The following is a 23645-nucleotide window of genomic DNA, read 5'->3' as shown; positions in this document are numbered from 1 at the left end:
ATATAGATATTATTATTAAGGTCGTTAGTATTATATTGTTGGATGCATCGTTTTTTTATTCGTATATATTTTTACCAGCATGTTTTGATATTATTGTTTTAGAATATTTTTAAATATTCTTAATACATATATATATTTAGCTTTTTTTTTCCAAAAATATTCACTAAAATAAACTCATTGATTAATCATTCGCATTTTGCAAGTCTATTAAGGGAATAGATATTAGTTACAAGTTTTTATTTATAGTCTAATTTTTAATTTGTCAATATATATTTATAGTCTAATTTTTAGTTTCTTAATAAATTATATATTATTTTGACAAAAAATAAATTATATATTATATATAGATACAAATATATCAAAATAATATATAATTTACTTTCGACCTAAAAAAATATTATATGATTATGACCTAAAAAAATTATATATTCTTAACATAAAAATGTATAAATATAATATATGTAAATCCAAAAAAAAAATTATATTGATTATGACAAAAAAAGGTTTTTATGTCACCCTAGTAGTCGATCAAGAGAAAAATGATGATGATGATGATGATAAGATTGGGGAAAACTTGAAGAGGCTTTTCCTTTATTTCTAATTGTTGCTGCTGATTCAGACATATATTTTCTTGGAGCAGTCTGATTTAGACGTATTAGATACCTTAGTTCTCTATGTTTTAATAATGGAGTAAATTAAATTCCAGTGAGGTGAGAGGGGTGGAAAAATTGACAGTCTGCCTCAAAATGCTATTGCTAAACCATATCTAACAAATTTGGGACAATTACAAACGATGAAACTATGATCCTTTTGTAATAAAATATTATTATCTTTAATTAAATTCTCATTTGATTTTTATATAATTTTTTACCTAATAATTTTCACTAATATGTGGGCCATAATCAAGCAATTCAAATATACTATATCTTTTTTGTTTTTTTTTCCTGCTAAATGTACAGTATACTATTGTTTAAAATTCTGATGACGTCAATTTTTAATAAGGGATACCCTACTTGTAAGACATGTTTTTATATGGATAGCCCCACATATTGAAATAGAAGAATAAATATAAATAAATCAAAGAGTACGTGTATTAACTATGATGTCCCTAATCTAGGTACGAAGGAAGCTCTATCGACATAATTAATCAAAGTGAACACTATATTCATTGCAGCCGTGTATAAGTTGCTACTCCTAATATACTTTATATATGTATTTCAATGCTAGAATTTATTTTTGTTTTATTATTACTAGAATGGACGGTTGGGAAAAGGCCAAAAGGGGCTTTTTATATATATATATATATCTGTCAACATGGTTTAATATTTTATATATATATATATATAAAGTTTTTAAAATTGTTAGAAAATAAAATCAATTTTGGTCTTTTTTTGCTTTCTTTATATACTAAGTAATTTCTATCAATATTTATATCTATACCTATTTCAATGTCGTAGCTTAGATGAACCTTTTATATCAGAGATTTAAGTTCTGTTATTTTCTTAGACCTCTTTGCTAGAATAGTTGGTTGTTATAGAGATTAAGTGATGCACAACCTCATCATAATTTCATTCATAGTTTCATCTAAGCTAATAGACCTACAATTTAGAGAATAATATGAATAATCTCTTATAACATTTATCTATTCATCACAATTATAAAAATACCTCATCCAATCCTTTCAATAGCTGTCATCCTATTATGACAGATCTTTAAAACCCACGCCCAACTTCTCTTCCCCTATAAATATCCTCTCATCACTGAGATAAGAAAAAGAAAAACCAATAAATCTACATGGTACTTACTTTGCAAAAATTCTACCCAGTTTCCTCTATCAAAACCTCTAAATTTAGCAACTTTTTGCATGTGTGAACAACTTTTCTTCCAACAATATCAACTATGGCCATTAATCTCCTTCAACTTTTGCATTGAAACGAATTTCATAATTATAATATTAAACTTGAATTCGAAAATTTTAGAATGGGTTATTATAAAGAAAAGAATGCTACAAAATATGTAGGCAATAGCCGCAGCACTTGCAGGCTGCAATTATGGTGGGTCGAATTAGCTCATGTAAGCAAAGGCAGTTGCTTAATTCAGTGGATCTATATTGAAGTTTATTTGATGGTATTGTGTTGTCTCCGACCAAAATCATTAAAAGTTTTGCAACGCTAAGGTGTGCCTACTTCATCATTATGAATAATAGTATATCGGCATAATCATTGAAGTTTCTCTCGCATTGTAAATGCTATTTTATGGTTTTTTGTTTTTGTTTATTATTTTGACCATAACAATAAATACGATGATACATTCGTGATCTAATTTAGTTAAAAATAATATTTGATTTAGAGTTAATATAATGCATCATTAATAATTAAAAAACCATAAAATATTATAATTAATGTTTAAATAAATTTATCAAAATTTATTTATAAATTCTCCATTTAATTACACTATTTTTAAGCTCAGCTGTGCATTATATTGAAAACCAACCAACACTTGAATGCCCCTAGCAGGAAAACATCAGCATGACATCCTGCGCTTGTACTTTTGCCACTCTATTAACCGCTCTTTCTTTTCCTGTCTCCTTCTCTCCCTCTCTCTCCATGGATCCTTACTGTCTGTCTTACTTTAATTCTCTAACATTGTGTGTGCACTGCTTGTCACTCCCTTCTCTTTGCATCTTTGTCTATTTATACATGTTTTTTGAGAACCCTTTTTCTCAAACCACAAAACTCTCTAATAGAGGGGAAAAGAAAAGACAGATTTGGGAGGATAGGTTCTTGTTTTGTCTCTCTATAATGGCTCCAGCAGGATCTTCTAGGTGGTGTCCAACAACCCAACAACTTATGATGTTAGAAGAGATGTATAGGAGTGGGATTAGAACCCCAAATGCCAACCAAATCCAACAAATCACTTCTCAGCTCTCTTTGTATGGCAAGATTGAAGGCAAGAATGTTTTTTATTGGTTTCAAAACCATAAGGCAAGAGAAAGACTGAGGCTTCGAAAGAAACTTACCAAGCAACTTCAACAACAACAGCAGCTTTATCATCAACTTCAACATAACCCCCATTTTCTTCACTACTTAGACTCTCCCGCCTCTCCTGCTTTTCAACATCTTTCTTGTTATAACCCTGCCTCCGCCAATCTTTTATTTCAGGTAAAAAAAAAAGGAGAATAACATGAAAAAAATAGAATATTTATTTTAATATTTTATTTTGTTTCCAATAATGGTTAAATTAGAAGATCGAACAAAGCAATAGTACATTTTTTCCTATGAAAACCATCTTTCAAATTTTTGGAATAGTTAACTGTCGTATATAGCTGCTTTTCATCTTCAGAATTGTCCATGAAGAATATTGTCTTATTAGTTTGGTCGTCCTTTCATTTTATACGATAAACGAATCTCCGACAATACTAAGTTTTTAAAATGTATTTTTACTACTATAAAATGAAACTAATGAGAACTATACTGTTTCATGCAGGAAGATATGAAATTAGTAACTGAAGAAAGATCTTGCAATTAAACTTTAAAAGATTAAACTTAGGGGTTCATTTAACAGGCAGAAATATTAATATCCAAAGTTCAGATATATCTCCACACGAGGTTCTATATTATATATATATACACGCATGTACTTGTTTTGAATGACAAATTTATGTATATATATATTTTAAAATGAACTCTTATTTCAATAAATATAACTGGTCTGGTCCCCTTTGTTTCTTGACTCTCTTCTCCGGTGCTTATTAATATTTGGTATGGCCAAAACGGCTAAGTTTTCAGCTTTTATTTTTGTTGCAGGCAGGGATTCATGATGGAGGAGGAAAGCAAGTGACGAACTATACGTGGAATATTGATATCCCAGAAAACGTGGACAAGAACAAGGCCATAATGAGAATGTATGGCAGCGATTGGTTGATGATGGTTGATGTGGGACTACCTTTATCGTCATTACCATGCTACTCCATGATCTCCAGGCCGCCCCTTAAAACCCTTGAACTTTTCCCAGTCACTGCTTCAAATCTCAAGGAGGAGTGCAACAACATCAACAACAACAACAGCAACTCTTCCAATTCTCTTTCTTCAGTTTCTTGTAACATCACTCCAGCTAAAGTACCCGTAAGCCTCCCTTAACCCCACCCTCCCGAAAATAAATAAATAAATAAAAACCCTCTGCTACCTAGGTTGCAACTTGTAACTAGGATTTAGCTTTTTCTAAAAAAAAAAAGAAAAAAAAGAAATTTGGGTCTAATTTTGTTTGTTTTAGTTTTAGTTTTAGTTTTATTGGGTTTTTTTGCATGTGTTGTAATGTAATTTTTAGGCTCTTAGCACGAAAAGGATCTGAATTGTCTGGGGAGTAATGTTACATCTAGTACTGCTCCTTTCTTACTGCTATATAATACTAGTTCTATTACTTATTGATAATAATCAGCAGTGAGTATTTTGCCCATTTTCCAGTTCCAATTCCAAATCATTATCACAATTCTAGAAAAAGGTGTTTGTTTCTCTCATTCTCTTTCACCTTATCTAATGTAGATCTTAAAACTGGCATGCGTGAGATGAAAGCACAATATCAGTGCTTGATGGACATCTAATCACATGGAAAGCAGCTTTTTTTAAAATGTGGACTTGGATCTTTCAGACAAGTCAATACAGTGAATATTTAATTTTAAAACTCTTTCTTTTTTTGAACTTTTCAAACACAGAAAATTTTCTTCATCACTTGTTCTGAGCAGTCAATCTACATTATTATTATTATTATTATATTTTTGGAGTTGAAACAATCTACATTATTTTACAGCTTTAATAAACTATATATGTATCCAGACCAAAATAGGCTATATATTGTATACGTTAAGATCAGGTAAAATAATAATTCAACCTATTAAGTTTAAATGAGTTTGATAAGAAAAAAAATGTTTTTATACTTATTTACAAATATAATTCATGTTAAACCTAAAAGATATAATATATATTTTAATCAGAAAAGATAAGATATATATTATTATCCAAAACACGTAAAAGAATAACTACTCATTTGGACGTAAGAAAAAGAAGAGAGAGAGAAATGGAGGCAATTCAATAAAGCTTGAAAAGAGCAAAACAGTTAATGGAATATTTCCACTTTTAGGGACAAAAGGAAATAACTTCAGCCGATATAATTTTATTACTATATAAGAGGCAAGCAAGCAAGCAAGCAACACTGCATGCATTCATGAAAGAAAAGAAGAAAAAAGCAACCCCTCGCCTACAATGCATTAAAATCTCACGCCAAGATTTATAAATTTCAACAGCAGTGTCGTTTATAAATTAAAGCTGCATTTGTAATTATGAGAATTTTTAACATCATTTTTTGATTGAAAGTATATTTTTCAATATTCAGTAACATAAAGAAAAAGCCACCTACTATTATTTAATGGATATTAACTGATTATTTTTCTGTTCCAACAATGGTGATATTAATAATTATCATGGGTTGATTTTTCAATCTATTACTCATTCAGTATTTTCCTAATAAAATTACTCAATTACTTTTATTGGATTAGAAGCATTAATACGACGTCGAAGAGGGTAGTAGCGCAAAAAGATGAAGAGGGCGGGGGGGCGGGGGGGAGGGGCAGATCCAACGGCCGGAAACCTCCTAAATCATGGGGCACTATCTTCTGTCTTCCTTTGGCACGAACTCATCTCAACTCACTGAGTTGATGATTACAGTCGAGTCACACCCTCTTTCCTTTCCACTCACTTTCTTTCTTTCTTTCTTCCTCTACCTCCCCGCCCCTTCTGCCCTTTTTCGTCATTTCCTCTCTAATCCCCATCCGACGTCTCCCATCCTTCCACGTCACCACCGTCTTCTTCATCCTCCCTTCCCTTGCCCCATCTCTTTCTATTTTTATTTACCCCCCTTTAGGGTTTCTCAGATTTAACCAAATTCTCTGTTTTCCCCCATCCTTATTTTTCTCAAATTATAAAAGAACAAACCTTCAAATCTCCAATTCCTTGACTCTCTCAATTTTTGCAGCATATATTCTTCCTACCGAGGTTTTTTTCTTATTTATTTATTGTATTCGTTTTCAATTCTGTTTTTTAGTTTCAATATTTGTGAATTTCTTTTATTTATTTGTTTCTGTTAGGGTTTCGATGAATTGGCGCTCTATTCCGTAATGCGGAAAATAAAAATTTCAATTTAAATTTTGTAGAATTGAGGATTAGAATTTTCGTTCGTTTGGTGGTTTATGTTATGATGGCGATTGAGAAGAATAACTTCAAAGTTTCACGGTTTGATTCGGAGTTCTCGTATGGTAGTAGAGAGACGACTGTGTCGAGTGATGAGGATGAGCTTCAACGTCAAAGCTCAGCTGTTGATTGTGATGGCGATGATGATGATGATGATGAATTTGATGATGCTGATTCAGGAGCAGGTTCGGATGACTTTGATTTATTGGAATTAGGAGAAACGGGGGCTGAATTCTGCCAAGTTGGGAACTTGACTTGTTCTGTTCCTTTGGAGTTGTACGATCTTCCTGGATTGGAAGATATTTTGTCTCTTGATGTGTGGAATGAGTGTTTAAGTGATGAGGAGCGGTTTAGCCTTACTAAATTTTTGCCCGATATGGATCAGGATACATTTATGCGGACTTTGAATGACCTTCTTAAGGGTGATAATTTTCATTTTGGGAGTCCTATAAAGAAGTTGTTTAATATGTTGAAAGGAGGCTTATGTGAGCCAAGGGTCGCACTTTATCGGGAGGGTTTGAATTTCTTTCAGAAGCGACAGCATTACCATCATTTGAGGAAGCATCAGAATAATATGGTTGCCAATCTTTGTCAAATAAGGGATGCTTGGCTTAAGTGTAGGGGATACGGTATCGAGGAGCGGCTTCGTGTTTTGAACATTATGAGAAGTCAGAAGAGTTTGGTGTATGAAAAATTAGAAGATGAGGATTCTGAATCCTCCAAAAGAGAGGATTTGGATGATGGATTGTGGAGCAAAAAGGTGAAGGACAGGAAAGCTTCACAGAAAAAGGCACACTACTCGGGCTATGGGGTTGAACCGAATTTAGAATTCATTTCCCGAGGACAGCTGATGGCTTTGGAACCATCAAAATATGGGAAGCAGAATCCAAAAGGTATGCTTAAGACAGGTGGGTCAAATTTTCCTTTTACAAAAGATTATGGGACCTGCTTTTACCCTAGTTTGAATATGAACTCTGAGCCATATGGTTTTCCAGGAACTCTTCCTCGACAGAAATATGAGTCAGGGGCTGTACTCAGGTCTAGGGATTGGATGAGGTTAGATGATGATGCCAAAGACCCAATGTTTGGAGCAGGTATTCAAAGAGACCGAAATGTTGTGCGTGATAGCATCATGGGAAAATCTGGTTCATTGAGAGCAGGGAAAAAGTATGAAAGACTGGAAGAATTTGCTGGTGATAGTTCTGCGGCTTTGCCTTTGTCTTCAAAGCATGACTTGCAGGCCCATGGTAGGAACAGGAATATGAATAAATTGTCTGAGGCAAAAATGTATACTTCAAAGCCACCTAACAGGAGATCTGATGATTTGCCCAAGAAGGTCAAGTATTCTGAAAACCATCTGCAATTTGCTGTTGGAAAACAAATTAAGTCTTCGAAGGGCCGAACTCCTCCATTTCCATTGAAAGGGAGTCGAGTTGACTTATCTGAATGTGCTGAAATGTTTTGTCAAAATAAGAACCATGGAGAAGATATCTCTGTGGATTCTTCAGTTAGATCTGATGATTGGAATGTTAGGAGCAAGAAATGGAAAACAGGACGAGATTCTCCAGATGTCAGTTTTAAATCTTATAAAGTTTCTTCACCACTGATGAATGATCGATTCTTGCAGTCTGACAGTAGAATAAAACCTTCGCAGGAGAAGATCAGAGGGAACTATGTGCAAAAGAGAGGCCCTGTTTCCAAAGGCAATAGAGCATTTATTAGAAAAGAAAAAACAGAATCCGACTCATCTGAGCAATTTGATAATGACGAGGATAGCAATCCTCTAATGAGAAGCAAATTGGCATACCCTACTGGTATCATAAAAGATTCTCAGTTGTCTTCATTGAAGTCTGGTGTAGATTCTAAAAGGACCAAATCTTTTAAGAAAAATTCTATGGAGGATGGATGGACTGTTGATGGAATCACTCGCTTCTCCAAGAAGAGCTTTAGGGAAGATGTGCATGTGCCAGGACTAGAAAACTACTATTTTGAAGGAAAACAGAAGGGCAAGATGAGTAAAAGCCCCTTGCTTAACTCTACTTCTAGTGTAATGGACGAGGTTGATAGGAAACAAGTTTACAAGTTGGGTAAAAGTGCCCAGTTACGAGGGGAACCTGGTAACAGGTTACACAAGTCCTCATCGAGGGTCTACCCTACTGACAAAAGGCAGAAAGGTGAACTTGCCTATGATCATTCTACGTCTCAGTCAAATTATCTGCGTGATTATCTTGTTGATGAGGAGGATGCTTTACCTGTGACACTCTTGTTAGCTGATGAAAATAACCCGGGTAGAAATAGGAAGAAAGGCCAGAGCATTGAAGCATATGATCGCTGTGAAAAATCTGAAGCTTCATTACTAGGGTGCAACAAAGGGACAAAGAAGAGGAAGGGGAAGGAGTATGTGGCACATGTTGATAGAAGGGGCAAAGATGGTAACCTGCAGTCTAACCTTGAGCAGCAAATCGATGATTCCCTTTTCTTGAAGAAAAAGGGAAAACGAAAACTGGAGGCTGATATTGGTACTTCTGATATGGAAGCTTCTGAACCACATGGTGCAGAATTAGGAACCATAGACGTGGAGATAGAAACCAAACCACAGAAAAAGCCATTTACTTTGATCACCCCCACAGTTCATACTGGTTTCTCGTTCTCAATTATACATCTTCTTTCTGCAGTTCGCTTGGCAATGATTACACCACTTCCAGAAAATTCCTTAGAGGTTAGCAAGCCTAGAGAAGAGCAAAATGGAAAGCAGGAAGGTGGTGCGAATGGGGTTCTTTCTTGTGAAAATGCAGTTAGCAATGATTTGGACCATCCTGTGCAAGCAAGTGCTCTTTCTCTAACTGTTCATGAGATTGTTAGTCGGGTGGCGGCGAACCCTGGGGATCCATGTATCCTTGAGACACAAGAGCCGCTTCAAGATTTAGTTCGGGGAGTTCTGAAAATTTTCTCATCAAAAACAGCACCTTTGGGAGCGAAAGGCTGGAAGGCACTTGTTGCCTATGAGAAGTCCACAAAAGGTTGGTCTTGGGTTGGTCCTGTTATGCATAGCTCAAATGATCATGAGACTATTGAGGAGTTAACATCACCCGAAGCCTGGGGTCTGCCCCCGAAAATGCTTGTCAAGTTAGTTGATTCATTTGCAAATTGGCTAAAAAATGGTCAGGAGACTCTCCAGCTATTAGGGAGTCTTCCTGCACCACCGCTTGAATTGATGCAAGCCAATTTAGATGAGAAAGAAAGGTTCAGAGACCTAAGAGCTCAGAAGAGCCTTAGCACCATTAGTCCAAGTTCTGAAGAAGTGAAAGCTTATTTCCGTAGGGAGGAGCTTCTTAGGTATTCTATTCCTGACAGGGCCTTCTCTTACACGGCTGCTGATGGCAAAAAATCTATAGTTGCTCCCTTGCGAAGGTGTGGAGGTAAACCAACTTCAAAGGCTCGAGATCATTTTATGCTGAAACGTGACCGGCCACCACATGTTACAATTCTTTGTATTGTGAGAGATGCAGCTGCCAGATTGCCTGGAAGTATCGGCACCCGGGCAGATGTTTGTACTTTGATAAGAGACTCTCAGTACATTGTTGAAGAAGTTTCTGATGCACAAGTTAACCAGGTTGTTAGTGGGGCCTTAGACCGTTTGCATTATGAACGTGATCCTTGTGTACAGTTTGATGGAGAGAGGAAATTGTGGGTTTATTTGCATAGAGAAAGAGAAGAAGAGGATTTTGAGGATGATGGTACTTCATCTACTAAGAAATGGAAGAGGCAGAAAAAAGATACTGCTGAGCAACCTGATCAAGGAGCCGTAACTGTGGCTTTTCATGGGACTGGGGATCAATCAGGATTTGATTTGGTCTCTGATCTTAATGTCGAGTCTCCATGCTGTGATAAAAAGATGGAGACAGATTCCCATAATAGACAAAACGTGGAGGATAATGCTGACACCAGTCATGGGTCTGAGCAAGGTAACACCCAACAACATGGTCATCCTATGCAAGAAAGCAAATTGCTATGTCAAGAAAATTCCACTAATGAAGATTTTGATCAACATTTCAGGTAGTTTTTTATGAAGTGCATAAACTTTTTGTTTGTTAGTTGTTTGAACTTATAAATCTCTTTAACCAGATGATGCTTCAGAGGGTAACAATGTTCCTGTTCTCACCATTTTCACCTCTGTGAATATTTTATTATTTTTAGTATATGAACATTTGTGATTATGAATTTTGTAGACATTTTAGAGGGCTGCACTGCACCCTGTTAATAATAGTTACGGGATTCTCTTCTGTGCTGTCTTTTTTCCTGTACTTGTATAATTTTTGACAAAGGGAAACACCGGCAGTTTTGCAGGTCAGAGTCCACCGAGAGGGTAGAAGGTGGTGCGGTTGCCGATCCCATTCAAGGTTTTTGTGTCATACGTTGAAAGGTTTACATGTATAGTGATTTCTAGTCCAAAGTGTAGATTAGAAAGTGATCTTCTGAGATATGCCCAAAGAACGGTGCTTCAATACATACAGGTGGATGTTCCATGATTTTTGCACTTCATAAATATTTTTTGATATCTTATTTTGGTAATTTCAAATATAGCTTATATTCACTGAGCTGATAAAAACATGCTAATTTGGTTCTTGTAATATGCCATATTATGCATTCCCTAGAATTTGATAGAATTATTACATGCTTTATGTGCTTATTTTTACATATACTTTCCTGCTTCTCCGAAATTCCCTTTTCTTCCCCTTTTTTGTTGAAAAGAAGGACACATGGGTTTTATTATCTGATGGACTAGGAAAGTGTGTGGATGAAAAGTAAGAAAATTGAAAAAGAAAATAAATAAAAAAATTCACAAAAACAAAGAATAAGACAGATTCCAATCCTCCTCGTCTTCTTCTTCGTCTTCTTCTTCTTTTTAATTTATAAAAAATTATAATGCTAAAATATTACATTATAATCATAAAATATTAAAATCATATTATATTTTTAACGTTATTGATGAATGTCCGAAACCTTTTTCATCATCCAATTTTGTATCTATAGAATTTCTATCTGCCTACCATACAAAGCTTTAATCCTGGTTTTGTTTCTTCTAGATTTTCTATGTTATCTGAATCAGTATTGAGCATATTCAATTTTTTAACGGCATTTTTTAAAAAACTTTTTCATATCTCATATACATGCTTGAATACATGTCCAGAAAAACACAGATAAACGACAAAAGAGAGAAAAGAAGAGAAGAAAATCTGATTTAGTATGTATATGTGATAATTTGCTGAATCCAACAAGCAAACAAACAATTAATGAAATACAAGAAAGAAAAAAAGAGTGGAATGGTTCTGAATCTGTACACACCTTTTGTTCTTAACACTATACTAAGCCTTTGTTTTCTTAAATATGTTTGTTCCTTTCCATCTCTCACTTTTAGTTAATAGCAGTGAGTGGAACTCTGGAGTCTTTCAAGGCCTGGGCTGCTTCATATGCTGCCAGCATGTGTTTTACATCTCCATTCGCTAGTTTTGCAGATTTTGCTTCCCAAAACAACTTCAATAACTCGTCGAATGGAGGAGTTCTGAGTTCGTCAATGGATGAAACACTTGGAAGGTTGAATGACCTCTTCCTTGGAGTCGAACAAGACGGCTTGTCCACCTATGGTTTACAAGATAATAACGTTTTAGTAAGGAATTGTCTGATTTTTCTAACCATAATCGAGTGGGGACGAGGTTTTAGAGTCTTTACCATGTATTCATCCTCGAGGCATTGTGAAGCATTCTCTGTAATTTCTACAATCTTGTCGTAGTGACCACTTTTCAGGCCTCTCAAATCGTCACAACAAGGAGATATCATAGAATTCAAGTTCCCACAAGCATCACGGTCAAGTTGTAATGAATCTGCAAGGATTTTTGTTTGATCAGTTTAAGGAAATTCCTAGAAATATCTGATTTTCATTTGTGTTGGACAAATCTAGATAGTTACGATCGATGGATGTTAGGCAACTGTTGTTTGCTGTGTCTACGTCTTCAAGAGCAGTGGATACAGCAGAAGAGAATTGATCACGGAATATCCGATTGGCTTCCATCCCTCCACTGGTTGAATAAAAAGGAAGAAGAATATCAGTGATCTAGATGTGAAAATTTTGAGGTTATGTTACTCAGACATGAGTTAAGTCTGATACGAGGTATGTTACTTTCTAAGTTTTCCTATATAGTTAAAGGATCCTTCCCAGCACACATGTCAGAGATATGGATGTCAAATACTGGGCTTTGAAGAAAAATAAACAGTTGAAATAACAGTTTTGACTTTTGAGGTGGTAGCATACCTAACGATGGAATCCACAGAATCGACATTTCTCTTTTCTAGGCTAAGAAGGGATTCCTGAGCATTCCTCCACTGCTGAGCACTCATTTTTGCTTGCTTCAAACTGCACAGCAATTTCGTAGAGTGGTCAGTAAAAAAAAAAAACAAAACACATTAAAAGCAGAGATCTGATGCCAGGGAAAAATGTATCTAATATGTCATCATCACAAAAACAACCGGTACCAGTTTTGAAGAACATCTTCCATGTCTTTCTTTCCACATTCTACAGCAGAAGTATCTTCAACATAGTGGGATCCTGTGCTTTCCATGTGAATATTCCATTCTGTTTTGACAACAGAAGTGGACTCTTGCATGGTAGACAATTCTTTCTGTAGCTCACTGGTTTTGCTCGATGCATTTTCCCGCAGATCATGGACCGCCATTTGGACCTAAAGCAGATAGAAAAAAGGAACTTATTCCCCCCAAAACGGTTTTCAATTATCAACAACACACTCCTACGATATATATAAGTCGGTACCAGTTTTTTCTTCCTAGCACTTGAACCTGCTAGCAGCTCTGCAACCTTTTGTAGCAACTGCTTCTCTTCATAAGCAGCACATTCCTACAATATAATACAATGTATTAAATTTAACTGCAACAGGCTTTAGTAAAATGCATATAATATCGAACTAAGAACAATAACCAACCTCAAACTGCTTTTCAAATTCAGACAGCTTGTTGTCATTTACGGCTTGTGCTTCTTCCACGATTTTGGTCAGCTTGGATGCATGCATGTCTAAAGTCGCAAAGAAATTCACTGCTATTTTAGAAATTGCCCTTGCATTATCTACGGCCCTGGAATGTGCCTGTATATTGCATAGAAATAAGTGAATCTACACTCAACAGCTCTCAGTTACAGGTCAGCTGAGACACGAAGCAATAATTTACAAACCTCACGCTGCTGTTGTGCAAATGCAGTTAGCTTCTCTTCTTGCTTGTAAAGACTACTTTGAAGGTCATTAAGTAATGCATCAGCTTCGGAAGCAATTCCTTTGAAGAGCTGAACCATTAGAAAATAACTTCATAAGCAGAAGTACAAAAAGAAGGTTCACTTAAAAACTAGCCATCTTAAGATTACTTACGTCTTCCAGGTCATGTGAGTGCTTGGAAACTTCAGAGTTTAGATCACCAAAAGTTGACTTGGAGTTCCCATCAAGCTTTAAAGCTATATTGTCCAATGCTTTGATTCCCGAACCATATGTGCTCTTCAACTTCCCCAACCTTCCTTGAAGTTCTTCCATAGCCTTCAGTTATAGACAGGTAAAGCCATTAGAGAACTATCAATCAAGTCATAGAATATGTTCAAAGGTGATGTTTGGAACCATACCTCTGATTTTGTTGATACAAAGGACTGCATATCTTCCTCCATGTCTTTCAGTTGCTGCTCTTGTTGAGTCACAGAAGCTGCCACCGTCTTATGCAAAATTTCAAGCTGCTGGGTCAACTGGGACTGGAACTTCTGGATAAGTGCTTTATTTCCATCCTCAATTTTATCCTTCCTTTCTGAAAACAAACAGAATTTGAAAAGAAACCATTAGTTCATAGAACAACCATGCCAAAACAATGTGCACTCTGAAAGATACCAACCGATCTTGGCAAACAAATCTGAGACGTCTGAAGCAGCATTTTCAAGCTCTTCTCGGAGTTCAAAAGCACGCTCAACAAGTGCTTTCTCTGAAAAATTAGCAATGGGCATATTAGTATCAGAAACTTTATATTAGTATCAGAAACTTTCACATAGGCTGGCATGAGTTCAAACTAGAGAAAGACAATTGAGTGAAGATATTATATCATATTTATCATCAGAAAGAACACATTTACATCTCATGAAGACCTTACCTTGTGAAAAGACAACCATTGAGTGAAGAAAATGAAAGAGAAATAAAGTGCCCAAGAATAAAGAAGCAGGTCATATTTCAACTCACCAGATTTAAGGAGATTAGATATTAAAAATTCCTTCTCTTTAATAGTTGCATTTGCTTGTCTATGTTTATCTTCAAGATCAAACAACGCATTTTCAGTTTCCTCCAGTTTTTTCTGAAAAAGTAGGCAAGTTCAGTTCTGTCACAATATGGGAGAAGAAAAGAGCTAGTATGACATTTGTAAGTTGATCATGCAAAACTGTAATACCTCTGTCTTTCCAAGTTTCTCACTTAAATCTGCAGTCAACATCTGCTGTGAATTGTAGAGTTCCAGAAGCTCAGTAATTTGCTGCACAAAAGTAGAGAAATAAGCTTTGACCTCTAAACCATAGTCAGAAATAAAAGAAATGATTTTGATGAAATGTACCTTCTCCTTAGATTCTGACACAAGTTCCATGCGCTCTATTTTTTCAGCCATAGCCTAAGGTAAAAGTTAACATTTGTTAGTAATGCTAATAAATCTAATGCACCATGAAATCGGGACAAATAATTCTACCACTCAATCGTATTGTCAGAAATCCAACCTTCTTTTCTGCTTCGTCATGGAGATAGCGATCTCGTGGAATATAAATCCCATTTTTTTCTCTTGCAGCGTACACCTCTGATTAAGCATAAAAAGGGCAGCAAAAATTCATCACATATAAGAACCAATGGATGGGGAAATTAAGTATTCTTGACAAAAAATTTAGGAGCAGTCAACTACCTTGCCTTAGCCGATCAATTTCAGAATATAGATCTTTTATTAAAGCAGATTTCATCATCTTCTGGTTAATCTGTAATAATAACAATTCAATTAATTTCAGCATGTTGCCATTAGGAAAAAAAGTAACTTGCTTTTTTTTTTTAAAGCAATAACTTGCTAGAAAAGAGAAATGGGACAAATTCAGCTTTATAATGCGAAAAAATTTAGGAACAAAAAGCTCAAAAGGTGATCCTGGTGACTAGGACACTGACCTCTGGTTTGTTCTTGATATTCTTGGCACGATGAGCATAATCTAGAGTGCTGAGTGTTTCTTCCAGACAATGGATGGATGGTGAGACTGTGGCAATTATACATGTTTTGGTTTTCCCTCCCAATGAATCCCTCAGCAGTCTTGTTAGTTTGCTATCTCTGCCATTTGCAAATTTATTTTATAGATCTTATCTAAAACACGAGCAACTGCATATGAGAAATTTTTACCTATTGATAATTCATACCTATATGGAACATGACCTGAGTGCTCAACGAGAGCATTGATAACACGACCAAGAGTGAGCAAGCTTTTATTAATCTCTCCAGCTTCCCTTGCTCTGCCCTGTAAGAGTTAACTTTTTTGAGATCGACACTTGAAAGCTCTAAATATTCTAACACAGTTAATATCAAATTACAATCTCTGAAAAGAAAGAAAATTATATACAATAAGGGTGGTGCTGCAATACCTCTCGCGCCCCAGATCGTGAAATATTCTCAGAACCAGCAAGGTCGACAAGATTTAGCTTTCCACATTTAATCATCTCTTCCCCCTCTGGAGTGCACTCCTTTATGTGGATTGTAATAGAAAATATAGAATGAGATCGACTACTTTGTTTGTTAAGTAGAGTCTCAGCCGTACGCCGTTTAGCAGAACCTTTTTCCAAGATTTTGTAAATTTCATTAGCAGTAGTTACTAGTTCTTCTTCCAAGCCTCTGACAAAAACTCCCCCTTTTCCATCTTCCATAAGGGCAATGGGTTTCTTAGATTTATCATCAATGAATTTTGTAGTTTCCTCTGGTGCCAAAAGATCTGTTATTTCCTCATTGTAAAGCTCTAGAAATGTAACTTTCATACTATATTCAGCACTTTGAGCTTCTAATATATCAAAAATTTGTTTAACAGCTCTGGGAATAACACCAGCGTCACTTGGAAATTCCCCGTTCTGCATAAATCAGAAGTTTCACTTAGAATTGTAGAATTGAAAGCTAGCCAAAAAAAAATGAAATTCATATATGAATTAGGAAAATTAGGATTAAAATAGAACACAAAAAGTGAACCTTTTTCCTTGCCCCTCCTTCCATTGTGTACGTCTTTCCAGTTCCCGTCTGACCATATGCAAAGATAGTGCAATTATAACCCTCGAGAACTTCATTCACAATTGGAGAGACAGCCAATTCAAATAACTCCTTTTGCTGAGACGATGGACCAAAGACCTAAAAGAAACAATCCTCCAACATTATAAATCGTCACTCGATATCAAATTCTTCTCTAACTTCAAATAAAACAAACAAAAAAAGAAAAAAAAAAGAAATGGAACCTTGTCAAAAAGAAAGGTCCTGTCAATTTGCTTATTAGCAATATTCTGTACAGCACAAACTTCTCGTCTACTTTCATTACACGATATCACCACTGGTGTATGTATTCTCATTTCTTCTGCACTCAACGGCCTATGGAAAAAAAAATCAAAATTGTATTGATATCATTAATCTTATTCAAATTAAAGAACTAATTAAAAATCATGGGGAAAAACTGACCTGCAACGTAAAATGACCTGAACATTAACGCCCTTATCCTTATCATGTTTGGAGCTTGAATTGGAATCACTCGATCGCAGATCTCGCACCGGTTTATTGTTTGAACGTGGCGTTTGTGATGGAGATAGCGACACAAATCCTCCTCCTCTCCTTTGATGCTGTGAAGATTCCATTGCTGAGAGCTTTAACGATTGTGCGATTCAAAGCACTTTGTAACTACACTGAGCCAACTCGGATTCAGTGAAAATGACGTAGTATTACTTCAAGATATAAATGCATTTATTACATTTCTTTTAATGAATCTGAAAGCCTTTCAGTACACCGTGATCGAAGAAAAGCTGAAACTCATTGAGTTGACACTGATGAATCAATTATTCAGCTATATAAGATCATCACTTTGATAAATATAGAAAGAAAAAAATTATTAATAAAAAGAGCAACAAAAATGTTAATGTTTTACATTAGAATTGAAAGAAGAAACAATTACCTTATCCAGATTAAAAAAGAAGAAGAAGGAAAATCAACAAAATGTGATTGAAATTTATGTATAGATTCGGATCGGAATTAACAGATTCGGAGTTTTTTCCTTTCATAAAAAGAACAGGAGAATCGGCGACGAAAATTCTTCAGTGAACACTTACAATGTTTAGAAATGCCGGCGAGTTGAATGGACAATCAAATGGCAACGAATTTAGATAGAGAAAAAGATTTGTTTTATTCCTCTTTTTAAAATAAGCATGAAAGAGCTTGAGAATGAAGAGAGGGAGCCTCAAGCCTGGAGCTTTTTGACGGCGTTAGTATGGTTTGACTGTGATGGGACGGCAATAAGTTCGGAGAAATGTTGAGGTTAACGGCGTTAAAAGGATAATTTCTGACCGTTATAAATGGAAAAACAAAAGCGAAAAGGGAATAATAAAGGCATTTTGAAAATTTTCGAAAAAAGAAAAACGGATATCGGAGCTTCGGGAAATTGCCTCCCACTTTTCCATATATTACGAGATTACCACTTTTCTAAATCTGAGAGGAAGTTAGTTAAGTATGCAATTAATTAAAGTTTTGCTTTGAAGATATTGATTGCTATTGGGGCCTGGGAGCCGCTAAGAACCGATGGACCCATTACAAGCTTTTTGTCAGTTTAATTAATTTTGAATTTTAATACCTAATTTTGTCTTGTATTAAATCTTTTTTATTTGAATGGAAGAAATTTTGATTTTTGAAAAAATATAAGTAAAATTTTTCATGTGAATATGGTGGGCTATGTAAGAAACATTTGTTGAAAATGCCAAAACTAAATCAATTAATATGCTTTATTTTTTTCCAAAACTTTTTGAAATTGAAATATGTCCATTTAAATCACAATCTCTTAAAAAGTTTAGCAACTTGGGAAAATATTTAACATCGATTTAATGTGGTAATGAAATTTAGAAATGAATAAATCATATTTAGATCCAATATTTGAATATATTCCAATCATCAAATTATGTTTTATAATAATTATTTAGATGTACTTGTAATTATAAATCACTTGTAATTTTCTTCCTATTTAAGGAGGAATATGAAAAAACTTTAGGTTTTATACAAAAAAAAAGATGGTAATGTTTTTATGAATAAAATAAAATCACTATTTCCTTTTGTTTGTGTTGTTTCCCTTTCTTGGGATAATTAGGTAACTACTTTTGTTAGCATTTCAAAAGGAAATATAAGATTTCTTACCTAAATTTCACTCGTTACGCCTTCTTCATGCATGAGACGAAAGCACCAATCAATAACTGCTATGGAGGGTGAGTGTATTATTTATTTATTAAAGTCGTTTTGGTTTAAAATTGATGGTTTGTTTGTTTGCTTGTTTTTAAACCATTTCATCATTAAATTTTAAAAAATTATAAAATTATCATTAAATTATTTAAAAATTTTTATTTAAATTATTGGTCAAGTAAAATTGTTATTGCTCTTATCTGCACCAATCGAAAACCCTCATTTTCCTTATTTTTTATTGTTTAGTTTTTTTCATGAACTAATATTAAACATTATAAAATTGCGAACCAAAATCAAAACAATCGAAAACCGATTGTTGAATCGTCACTTCGAGCTGACTAATCGAACTTTAAAACAGAAAACTTAACCACCCAATAACTTAAAATAAAAACTTTCAAATAGTTTATTAATTTAAATAAAAAATTTCAAATAGTTCAATGAGTATTTTATAAGATTTTAAAGCTAAATAATTAAAATGTAATATTACTAATAATTTTTTAATGCAGTTTACTCATAATCGTATTTCTTTATTTGTGTTTTTTTCAAGGATTGCTTGCCTTTGCCTAGACGAAGTATTTGTTTTGTAGTATTAAACAAGTTAGCAACATGTTCTTAGCTTCTTTTTTTGAGAAAATGAAGGAAAAATCTAAGAATTGAAAGAATAAGTGAACCAAACACCAATTTAAAAAGATTAAGACACTTACCCTAAAAGGATCAACGGTTAGAATGCAAATTAAGTGTCTCTAGCAAACTATTTAACTTCAAACAAGCATAATTAACTTAATTAATTAGCAACCTACAAGATTTAAATTGGAGAATAATTTTTCTTGCTAAATCAGGAGGTTCTAATTTGGGATTTGGGAAAATCTCGAAAAATGGTTTGGAATTTGGGATAAACTAAAAAGAAAAAAAAATGGTGATAATAATGGAAAAAGGAAAGCAAAGTGGGGTTTGAATGTGGTGGCAAAGACGCCCCCACATGATAAAGAGTGATGTGAGGAGGCACATGCCTATTGCTTCCTTCTATATACTTTCTCCACTCAATAATATAAATTCTAATGCCTTCTTAATTAGAAGAATATATATATATACACACATTGTATTATATTCAAGTGGAAATTATCACGGTAATAAAAAGTAAAATAAAAATTAGAAGTGAAAATCTTAAATTATAAATAATAAAGAATATAGAGTTAGTAGAACACTGATCTAATGCTGATTAGCTAGTTGCTTTGCTGCAGTGAAATTGAAGGCATTATAGACTTGGCATTTGGTATATATTATTATTATTTTTGGTGTATTATATCGTGTTCGTTTTTGCGTGATGTGTTATATTATATCCGAACTAATACAATATAATTCTTTGACTCCTTTATCGAAATCAGATCCATGCACGTGCAAGGATTAATTCCATATTAACATGTAAGTTACCTTCACCTAATCTTCAGAAAGGATTGTCCATTTACATATTAAAAGCTCGCTAATGACACAATTAAGTACAAATTTTGTTTCAATAAGTTACAAGATTTCTTGTGATGGTGCCTCCAAAACATGAAAATTCAGAGCAAAGTAATTAGCTTACGATCTGTCATTTAACTGCTCCAAACTTTGGACAGGATAACTGTATCTCACATGGCTATGGGGTATAAGGAATATGGCAAAGCTTAATTTATCCCTTTTTCTCTGCAAAAGTAGAGAAATGCAGCAGCATGCAATAGATGTTACCTGTCATTCTGTAAGGTAGAACAACTGTTTAGTTACTTGGAACATGCTCTCTGTATGTATTTATTTGCTTCTTATGCTTTACTTCACTGCTTCTTCTTAACCAACCTTTTTCCCTCTTTTTTTCTCTCTAAGATATGCATTTCAAACCCAGTATTTTCCACCGTGAACAATATATTATCCTTTAGCAAAAGTAATTTGATGGATGATTGCTGCTGTTTAAATTATCCAAATTCATACGAGTATTTTACATAAATTTAATTGATAAAAGCTGTAAGTTTGGTGAGATGCAATCCCATGTTTGGGGTTTTGATGGGTGCCTTGAGATTTTTATTGGTTAAAGAGGAAGCAGCTGAAAGACAAACCAAATACCAATGGAATCCAAGTAGAAATAATATGAGAAAACTTATCCCAGCAGGTTAATTTATATATAACAAGTTTGCAATTCGAGATATTTAGCCCTACTACGATGCAGATTTTAGTGTACAATATTTGATGTGTAGTTTCTCGAAATGGAATCTTTGAGTCGGCCAAGTACTTGTGGTTGAAGCGACAGAGCGAAGATTTCTAAGCAGTAAGAGACTTGAGTAAGTGGGACCATTACCAAGTAAACACGAAGTAGTAATTAAGTAACATACATAGTTTTCAGCTGAGGCTTGAGAGTTCACGGTCCTATGCTACATAATTGGGCAGCACGTGTAAATGGTTGAACTGGATCCATTAAGCTGGATTTCATGGGTCAGATTAGCTCAAACCAACTGCGCTTATAAATATACTACTTATACTCTCTTTTTTCTCAATTTTTCTGAAAACATTAGTTTAACATGATAAAAGTATTTATGTGGAAAGAAAAGAAAAGAAATATTATAAACATGGAAGGAACATGTTTGCTTACCTCACAAAGCATGGCCAAACAGTGAGAAAAATTTCAAACAAAAGATGAGTAAGGTTAGGTGATAGTGTTATTATTATGGGTTTACAACTTATCTCGATTAATCATAATTTGTAATTGTAATTGCTTGGAAGGGAAATGAGAAATGGTCCCCATGGTGAGCGATGAGTATTGATATAAGAAATCATCAGGGTCCATAGCTTTTCGACAGTCCAGCGAAGTAAATGATGGCAGCCCCATGTTGAAAGTTGCTGCTGCATCGGAACATCAGTTGTTTGTTTGGTAAATGGAGGAGAAAATGGAGATATCATAAGACACATATTGTGTAAACTAATTCCAATTCTAGGATGTCGATTGTTGGCTAGCTTTGGAGAGTAGTGGTGGTCGAGAACTAGGCCCTGGCGATGGATATTTTCGAAGCCGAGACAATTTTTCTATGATATTAATGTCTATTTTGGTAGGGATAGGAACATAATATTAAAATTCAGGAGACAATGCGAATCACAACCATTCACCACTGGCATCATCACGCAACAGTGGTAACAAAAAGTTAGGAGGAAAATTACAAACACAACTAAAATGCATTAAAACTAGAGTAGATAGAAAATAAAACATCCAAGGAAAGTGAAGTATGAAAATATTTCTTAACCTAATTAGAGTATCAGCACATCGGCTTCCTCTATAGAATACATGCCTGAGCATATGTTAGTGTTATATTTGTATGCATACATAAAAGAAAAACCTTTAGAGAATTATATCACTATATTTTAGAATAATATTTTCTAGCACATTTGTTCAGTATCCATGAAACTTAGTCGCAGCGGTACAATTTCACATGTTTTTTCAGTTCCCTTGATTCTAAAAATCAGTCAAATAGGACGCAATGAGAAGCAAATGCTAACATTTTTTTTAACGTAAAAACAGAATTTGTTTTTTTTTCCCCTCAAAGAGAGAGAGATTGCAGAAGAAGAGGATGCAAACAGCCAAACACGGTATGCTTGCTAATAACAATGATCGGCCATATCAAAATAGCACCAAAAAAGAGACTCAAGCATTGGTCTGAAAAGTGAAAAACACAAAACTCTGAAGCTGGAAGACGAAAAGAGCAGGAGCCAATCAAGTTTCGTAAGCCAAAGGGATCCAAAGCTCAAACCAGAGCAAGCCAAGTTCCAGCAACACACCACTTTTTATTGCCTGCAATACTCTTGACACTTCATACAGATATGTTCCATTATGGGTGGACTTGATGGGCCATTTACCCAAAAGGGCTGGCTCTCGTGGCAATGACAGTTTACTTAAGTTTGTATTGGGCCGTACCAATATCATAATATAAGGGTAATAAAAAGATTTTGAAAACATTTGTCCTTTATGAGAAGCAGAAAAACATGTTGCCTCTTTGGACTGTGTTAAGGTCCAACATGAAACTAGATCCAATAGGCCCATCAGACTATTACCCTATGTTTGCAAGCCTTCAAATTTCATGTTAGAATTAAGTAGAGGAGACTGGAGCGTGCCGGAGGAAGCCCCTTCTTTCCATCAGGCAACCATCAATCACCCCAAAAATCATCAACAGACTTCATGACAAACTAAGCTTAAAAATCTGTTCAAAATAATCCATATGGAAGTTGCAGCTTTGAAATCTTCTTTTATACTTAATAATCCTTCTTTTTTCCTTCTTCCTGATCTTACTCCTCTGTTAAAGAGGAGAAAATTTTCATATGAGACTGCTTTAAACTGCAAGAGCACGACAAGTTTCTAATATGAAATAAATGCAAAATTTTAGGCAATAATACTCAAGAATGTTTGACATGAATGTCTCTACGTAAAAATACTAATATGCCATGATAATCCTTAATAAACAATTAATGCTGGAGAGAAAAAGAAAAAGACTTTCAACTGCTTTCTTTTTAAGCCATAAAACTGTAAAAGACATACTTGAAAGCTTGCATGATCTTTGCTTTTTTGGGGGGAGAAAGAGAGAGTGGTTGGCATGTAAAAGTCCAATTCAGTAATTGATACAATATAACAGTACGATATCATATTCCATATGTTTTAATCAAGCTAATCTCCAGTCCAGTTTATATATATATCCCTTTAAACAGAAGCTTAACTTCTGCAGATTTAAGTCTGTTTTTGCTTGTACAACAGTTGCTTCAATGGGGGTTCTCTCCTTATTTCTCCATGACCTGTTCTTAATTAAAATGGAAAAAGAATAGCATGGCATCTAACTCTGAAATGACTGCTTGATGTAAACCCTGAAATTTGCTTTGCCACAA

At 34.6% G+C, this 23645-nt stretch overlaps 3 protein-coding genes across 15 annotated transcripts; 2 read left to right on the top strand and 1 right to left on the bottom strand.

The window, feature by feature from the left end:
- The first annotated feature begins 2528 nt into the window (after window positions 1–2528).
- Window positions 2529–4455, top strand: LOC107903222 (WUSCHEL-related homeobox 3). The gene is made up of 2 exons (XM_016829263.2): window positions 2529–3161; window positions 3807–4455. The coding sequence occupies exons 1-2, from the start codon at window positions 2529–2531 to the stop codon at window positions 4137–4139; spliced, it is 966 nt and encodes a 321-aa protein (XP_016684752.2). The 3' UTR covers window positions 4140–4455.
- Window positions 4456–5603: 1148 nt separating this feature from the next.
- LOC107906182 (uncharacterized) lies at window positions 5604–10915 on the top strand. 10 transcript variants are annotated; one of them, XM_041093514.1, is made up of 4 exons: window positions 5604–6047; window positions 6206–7150; window positions 7238–10298; window positions 10590–10915. In XM_041093514.1, exons 2-4 carry the CDS (start codon window positions 6247–6249, stop codon window positions 10660–10662), a joined length of 4038 nt encoding a protein of 1345 aa, XP_040949448.1. In that variant the 5' UTR covers window positions 5604–6047; window positions 6206–6246; the 3' UTR covers window positions 10663–10915. The 10 variants fall into 10 exon arrangements, with proteins under 10 accessions (XP_040949448.1, XP_016688580.2, XP_016688579.2 ...); XM_016833091.2 differs by having other exon boundaries at window positions 6140–7135; XM_016833090.2 differs by having other exon boundaries at window positions 6140–7150.
- Window positions 10916–11469: 554 nt separating this feature from the next.
- On the bottom strand, window positions 11470–17889 carry LOC107906183 (kinesin-like protein KIN-5D). 4 transcript variants are annotated; one of them, XM_041093520.1, is made up of 24 exons: window positions 17488–17869; window positions 17287–17359; window positions 17001–17216; window positions 16784–16913; window positions 16524–16679; window positions 15932–16408; window positions 15710–15807; window positions 15467–15623; window positions 15216–15285; window positions 15037–15113; window positions 14880–14933; window positions 14721–14801; window positions 14516–14627; window positions 14178–14264; window positions 13918–14093; window positions 13673–13834; window positions 13483–13590; window positions 13238–13396; window positions 13069–13152; window positions 12774–12979; window positions 12553–12654; window positions 12210–12319; window positions 11973–12124; window positions 11470–11882 (listed from the first exon to the last, which is right to left on the bottom strand). In XM_041093520.1, exons 3-24 carry the CDS (start codon window positions 17171–17173, stop codon window positions 11658–11660), a joined length of 3156 nt encoding a protein of 1051 aa, XP_040949454.1. In that variant the 5' UTR covers window positions 17174–17216; window positions 17287–17359; window positions 17488–17869; the 3' UTR covers window positions 11470–11657. The 4 variants fall into 4 exon arrangements, with proteins under 4 accessions (XP_040949454.1, XP_040949452.1, XP_040949453.1 ...); XM_041093518.1 differs by lacking the exon at window positions 17287–17359 and having other exon boundaries at window positions 17642–17889; XM_041093519.1 differs by lacking the exon at window positions 17287–17359.
- Window positions 17890–23645: the final 5756 nt, after the last annotated feature.

This window comes from Gossypium hirsutum, chromosome D05 (assembly GCF_007990345.1).
Source record: "Gossypium hirsutum isolate 1008001.06 chromosome D05, Gossypium_hirsutum_v2.1, whole genome shotgun sequence".
NCBI classification, from domain to species: domain Eukaryota; kingdom Viridiplantae; phylum Streptophyta; class Magnoliopsida; order Malvales; family Malvaceae; genus Gossypium; species Gossypium hirsutum.
Note: the sequence above shows the minus strand (reverse complement) of the source record. Positions and strands in the feature narration are given on the sequence as shown.

Excerpts from the sequence above, each read along its gene's own strand:
- LOC107903222 (XM_016829263.2), top strand. The coding sequence starts at position 2,529 with ATGACATCCTGCGCTTGTACTTTTGCCACTCTATTAACCGCTCTTTCT. Across the intron at positions 3,162-3,806 it reads CCGCCAATCTTTTATTTCAG|GCAGGGATTCATGATGGAGG; the intron begins GTAAAAAAAAAA and ends TTTTTGTTGCAG.
- LOC107906182 (XM_016833087.2), top strand. The coding sequence starts at position 6,247 with ATGATGGCGATTGAGAAGAATAACTTCAAAGTTTCACGGTTTGATTCG. Across the intron at positions 10,299-10,589 it reads GATTTTGATCAACATTTCAG|GTCAGAGTCCACCGAGAGGG; the intron begins GTAGTTTTTTAT and ends GCAGTTTTGCAG.
- LOC107906183 (XM_041093518.1), bottom strand. The coding sequence starts at position 17,173 with ATGGAATCTTCACAGCATCAAAGGAGAGGAGGAGGATTTGTGTCGCTA. Across the intron at positions 15,286-15,466 it reads ATATCAAGAACAAACCAGAG|ATTAACCAGAAGATGATGAA; the intron begins GTCAGTGTCCTA and ends TTATTATTACAG. Across the intron at positions 15,114-15,215 it reads AATTGATCGGCTAAGGCAAG|AGGTGTACGCTGCAAGAGAA; the intron begins GTAGTTGACTGC and ends ATGCTTAATCAG.